The sequence below is a fragment of the Akebia trifoliata genome, chromosome 11 (assembly GCF_017979445.1).
Source record: "Akebia trifoliata isolate Shusen 1 chromosome 11, ASM1797944v1, whole genome shotgun sequence".
Taxonomy (NCBI): Eukaryota; Viridiplantae; Streptophyta; class Magnoliopsida; order Ranunculales; family Lardizabalaceae; genus Akebia; species Akebia trifoliata.
The window spans coordinates 6,119,419-6,125,735 of record NC_141385.1 but is presented as its reverse complement, the minus strand read 5'-3'; the positions used below and the strand labels follow the sequence as shown (position 1 = coordinate 6,125,735).

General features: G+C 34.5%; 1 protein-coding gene across 1 annotated transcript; it reads right to left on the bottom strand.

Annotated features, from left to right (window-relative positions):
• Window positions 1–1,210: 1,210 nt before the first annotated feature.
• On the bottom strand, window positions 1,211–3,825 carry GPAT1 (glycerol-3-phosphate acyltransferase 1). Its single transcript, XM_086459827.1, has 2 exons — window positions 3,035–3,825; window positions 1,211–2,272 (listed from the first exon to the last, which is right to left on the bottom strand). The coding sequence occupies exons 1-2, from the start codon at window positions 3,767–3,769 to the stop codon at window positions 1,394–1,396; spliced, it is 1,614 nt and encodes a 537-aa protein (XP_086315953.1). The 5' UTR covers window positions 3,770–3,825; the 3' UTR covers window positions 1,211–1,393.
• Window positions 3,826–6,317: the final 2,492 nt, after the last annotated feature.

Sequence of the window (6,317 nt, the reverse complement as noted above, 5' to 3'; positions counted from 1 at the left end):
GCTACTTGGGAAAGGAAAGAAAATGAGGATAAATAAATGAAGAGTGGATCACACAAGCAAACATGGAAAGATGGCATCCATGCATGACCCACAACCCATCCTTCATGTGTCTGCTATCAACCTATTACACCAAGAGGACAAGATGATATTCAAAAGCAAACATGTTAGATGGCATCCATGCATGACCCACAACCCATCCTTCATGTGTCTGCTATCAACATATTAACCCATAGGCCATGGCCCAGCATCATAAATCATATATATCATTATATCATTTATGCAGTGGGTCCCATATCTTCCAAAATATCTTTTAAAAAAAAATATATATATATATATATATATATATATATAAGGGGGCGTTCAATGGTAAACTTTTTAGCAAATTTTTTGGAAAAACATTTTTCAAAACATGAGTTAGAAGTTTTGGAATGGGCTGATTTTTGGTGAGGATGATCTCTATGGTGTGGAGATCATCCTCACCAAAAATCAGCTCATTCCAAAACTTCTAACACCATCAAAAATAGTTTACAAAAAATGGACGGTCCACAAATTTTCAACTGGTAAACATGGGTTAGAAGTTTTGGAATGGGCTGATTTTTTGTGAGGATGATCTACTCACCGTAGAGATCATCCTCACCAAAAATCAGCCCATTCCAAAATCTCTAACCCATGTTTTGAAAAATGTTTTGCCAAAAAGTTTGCCCTTGAACGCTACCCATATATATATATATATATATATATATATATATATATATATATATATATATATATGGGTCAGGTTCAAGGGCCGTCTGAGAAACCGTCTAAGAAAATTTTCGTTTTTCAAAATAAGGGTTAGAGGTTTTGGATTGAGCTGATTTTTTGCAAGGATGGTCACTATGATGAGAAGATCATCCTCACAAAAAATCAGCTCAATCAGAAACTTGTAAATCCATCAAAAGTGATTTACAAATTAGTGATAAAAAGTGGTAAAAAATCGACGGTCCACATTCTAAATCACTTTTAACGGGGTTAGAAGTTTCAGATTGAGCTGATTTTTTTTTTTGGATGATCTTCCCATCATAGAGATCATCCTCACAAAAAATCAGCTCAATCCAAAATTTTAACCCATATTTTAAAATTTTATTTACCGTCGAAAGTTTTCTTAGACGGTTTCTCAGACGGCCCTTGAACCTGACCCTATATATATATATATATATATCTCCCAAAATGAAAATAAAAATTAGATAGTTCCGTATTTTATATATCATTTATGCAAATTTCCAATGATTCCAAAACATGACCTCCCAAATACTGAGATCTGACTAAAAAATGGCAATAAAAACAAAAAATATATAGTAGGAAAATTTTTTTTTCTCTTTCTTCAAATTTCTCCAAGTGGTACTACCGTGCATCAGGGTTTCTTTCCCTTATCAAGCACCACCCCTTCATTCCCTGCAAGCATCAAATACTTATCCCTCCTAGTGAGTGTTGTACACTCAAATCCCAAAGCATCTGCAAGTTGTCTCTGTATATGGTTGGCTACTTCACAACTAGATCTTCCCCCAGCACATGTTAGCTCTCTAGGAACTTTTCCAAGAAACTGAATGTAATAGCTTGGTCTAGGGTTCATCAAGAAGAATATAGGGTCCAAACACTTTAAACCACTTGCTGTTGTACCATAAAACATGCTCACACGTGTGTTCATGGCTACAGGAACAATCTCATCTGCCAATTCAGCAAATAAAGAACTGAACCTCAGGAGATAAGGCTCTCTACATGTAGTTCCTTCAGGGCAAACCACTAGATCACCTTCACTTAGCAATCTTTGCATGGTGTCTCCATCTTTCTTTCTGTCTCTTGTCAACCTAACTGTCTTTATAGGTGCAATGATCTCAGACATTTTGCTTAGGCTATATGTGACTGCAGTCAAAGATTTCCCTAATGATGTACAAAGGAAAACTGGGTCTAAGAGAGTTCTATGGGTACAAACATAGAGAACTCCTTTTCTTTTTTCTGATTTTGAAGGCTTGCAACCTTTGACCCTTATGTTCACACCACTCCAACAACCCAATAAAATGGACAACTTGTAAGGTAGAAATATACCCACAGATAATCTGAAGATGGCAAGTGTTAACCCTATTGGAAGCCATAAGAACATGTATAGGGTTGCAGATGGAGTTGGTAAGAAAGCAAGCCTTCCATCATGAAACACAAGAGGCTTTGGGTATTTCTCTCTTGGCATCACTGTTGCATTGTTCTTGATGTCTTCTTTGTTCACCACATAAGCTTCCTGTCACATACATGATCATTACATGAATCAATATACACATATATAATTAATAACTATTAATGAAAGGGTAAGTAAGATTCATTCACGAAGAAAGAGAAGTGAAAGAATAGTTAATTAACTATTTGGGTTGGTTTACTATACATGCATATAAGCATGAACATATCTAAATAGCGGGAAATTATACTTTCACCCCCTATGGTTTGACTTCATTCTATATCGACCCCCTAACGTTTCAATAATTGCACTTACCCCCTTCCATCTACTTGCCATCAACCAAACCATTAAAAACTGATTTTTTTTAACTTTTATAAAGAAATTTTATTCTTTTTTATAAAAAGAAAAAGAAAAAATAGATTTGCTTGTGAATGCTTAGAGATAGATATTTTTATAATTTCAAATTTTGATTTAAAAAATAAATAAAAATAAGAATAAAATGAGAGGGTAAAATAGTAAAATAGCATCTAAACTTTAACAACTTGTGTTAACGGGGAGGTAAGTGCAATTGTTAAAATGTTAGGGGTCAACATGGAATTATGCCAAATCATAGGTGGCCAAAGTGTAATTTACCCTATCAATAGAGTACCCTAAGAGAAGGTTTTTTTTATGAGTAAAATATTCTTTTTTTTCAAAAAAGGATGTCATGGTGTGTGATACATGAATTCTGAAAAGAAAAATGAAATGAGATCTTATTTGTTTTTTTAATTCTTTTTTAGTTCTTATCACGATTGGTTAAAAATGATTTGAATGTAACAATAAGCATACCTTGCAGAGGGAGATGAAGAGATGATCTTGCAGATTTGAACTCATCCCAATGCCAATATCAGGCTTATTACCTCCAAAAAATTCCTTAAGAGCCTTGTGCTTCAGTAGCAACCCTGACCCACTAAGTAAACCAGTGAAATACCCTCCATGACACTGCAACTCTGTCCCTACAACATCATCAACCCTCAAATATTCCTTAAGGAATCCTTCAACCATAACCCTAGGGACACTAGTGAAGACAACCCTCCTCCCTGTTGATGCCAATACCTCATAGACATGAAGGTTGAGATTCTCAAGAAAAAACTTGGGCAAAACTGCCCTTCCAACACTCTCCATGTCCTTCAACTTAAGCCCACAAAAGGTGATGAACACCATGACCCTCAACCTAATCTTATGGTCTAAAACCCATAATATGGGACAAGATGAAAGCAACAAAAAGGCTCTAAAAAGGCTACCGCCTTCAAAAGCAACCAACATGAAATAAGGAAAGAAAGATTGTGTCCTTAACAAGGTACCATTAATGTCACATACAAAAGTATCAGACCCTCTGCACTCCAAATTACATTTACTCACATTAGGAAACAAAGAAGCTTGTGATGATGATGATCTATGAGATGGGTTTCTAAAGAAGAATCCATAGTTCTTGATCTTCCTAGCAGCTCTATAACAAGAGTAAGCTAAAAGATGGTAGAAGATCCAGTCTGCAAGCCTTAGAAGAACCATGGTGAACACCATTTTTTTTTTCCTACTAGGGACAGTGGGGAGACTTGGGAGTAATTGAGGGGAAAAGATGAGGGAGAAGAGAGAGATATATAGAGTAATTTTAGATGATGACGTAGGGAAAGTTGACCAAAGGCATTTGGTTAGCCACACCGTTTGCATTAAATGCACCCCCAACGTAATTTACAGCACTATTTCAATATTTCTTCTTTCCCTAGCATGTTAGGTTGGAATGTTGGTGACCGCCATGGAGTTGGCTTATGTTGAAAATTGGGGTCCTTTTCCTTGTGTTTCTCAATTTAGAATGGTATCCACCGTTCTATAACTTTTTATCTGGTTCATCATTAAGATATGGTTCAACCCTTTTCTCTAACGCCAACACTTTTCACATCTGAGAACCCCAGGAAATTCCATACTCCAACCATGGTTTTGAAACCCGTCAAGTCGACTCAAAACTTGGATGAGTCGACTTTACTCAATTGGGTTTTGAAGTGACTCGGCCCCCAAACTTTATGGAACTCACTTAACAAGCCAACTCAGAAAATTGTCAAGTCAACTAGAGCAAGTCAGCTCGTAGATACACCGAATCAGGTCAAAAACTTAATCAAGTTAGTTACTTATATTTATATATATATATATATTAAGGCGCCAGCATCCTCTTTGAGGGGCTAAAGAGGTAAAAAAAGAAAAGAAAATTTAAAAAATATTATTAATATGTATTTTTAGATTAAAGAGGGTAAAAAAGAAAAATTAGTAAAATTAGAAGGGTATTATTTAAAAAGAAAAAGGGATGGGATAGGAAGAGAGTAAATATATTAAAGTTGAAGGGGAGGAGGAAAATAATAAAGTGGGTCTCTGTCGTTAAAGGGTCCATTTATTCCCTCACAAGTAGGTCTCATCATTATGTTTTATAATATAGATTTTGTTGAAATCAAAAAATAAAATCGTTTTTCACAAAGGAAAAGGTCTTGAGTTCAATTCCCTTTGGTATGGTGGGTACAAACCCATCAAGGAAAAAGATCTATGATTCTATCATTGTCACGTCAAGGAGTGTATAAAGAGCCTCAGGTTTTAGAGCGTCAAATTATCACTATTCATTTTTTAATAATCTATTCTAAAATATTGAAAACTATTTTTCAATATTAATATATTTTATTCAAATTTTCGAATTTCTGAGTTCTAAACTATGACTCCAACTAGTATCCATGTAGATGCATACTGGGCAACTTTCCTCTAGATAATTAACAATCTATCTCTTTGTGTGTGGTTGTCTTTAGGGCTAACACTTGTTGGGTCGACCAGGGTTGGATAGATGGTTCAAAGGGGTCCAAACATGTCAGGTTGTTCTATTACAGTAGGATCTCCTTTTGCTGGGATTATGCCTATTATAAAAATATTATATCTCACTCTAACCATCAAGATTGGGATTTATTCATAAATTTCTGACCTAATTGTATTATTGGTGAATTATACATGTATTATGTTGTATTATTGGGAAATTAGGGGTTACTCTTGTCTTGTATACGTGTATGTCAATTTATGACTACCACCATTCTATATTTCCTTCATGATTATGGTGGGGGTTCAAAAGTGGATATGTGTATCTAGAACTGTTTAAATCTGAATACCTTAGGCACATAAACTTGGATATATTTTATTTTGCCAAATTTTAAATGAAGAACTTGAAACATACTCATACTCGATGCCCAAAATGTCCACCTTTGAGATGGATAGATATATGGACATCTTTGATTGCAGGCTAGATCGTATAAAAACAAGCTTAAGGAGAAAATCAATGTTGAGGGGATAATTAAAATAGTTTAAAGTTTGACATATATAGGAAATGTTTTCGGTGGGACCAACTAAATTGTGGGGCTTTGATGGTGATCAGCCAATAGGAACATATGTATAGGACATCTTCATGGTTAGCAGAAGCCATATCTCAAAGATTTAAGGACCACATAGGCACATAGGACATCTGATATGAGTGATATATTGTAAGTTCTTTAAATAGATGATTAAAAGTTTAATAATTGGGATGACTGGATGATGATGATGTTTGACCTTTCAGAGACCCAATTAATGGTGGGAGAATGTACCTCATCAAATGGTAGCATGGTAAGTTGTGATCCGCAAATAAGTCAGTAAGGGAAAAATTCGAAAAATTCAAAAATAATAATAATTTAGATAGAGTTTTAGAGCTGTGCATTACTCTTGCTAAGTTGTGTTTCATCACATCCCATATATAAAAATATATTAATATAAAATTCACAAAACTTAATTACAGGTCTACAACACATTCAAGATTTATATCTATATTATTCAAAATATTAAACAAAAAAGATATGCAATCCTGAATCTAAGTTTGGATTTCTGGTCACCATCATTTTATTAATGTCATCTACTCCTAATGATTCAAATGGGAAGGTTGGAATTTTATCTAGGCTGACAAACTCTAGATTACTAAAACAATACTGAAATACCCCTTTTATGTTTTTCCCGATTTAATCGTGAAATTTGTGATTTAATAAAAAATTCGTAAAACCACGATTAATTGAAAAAG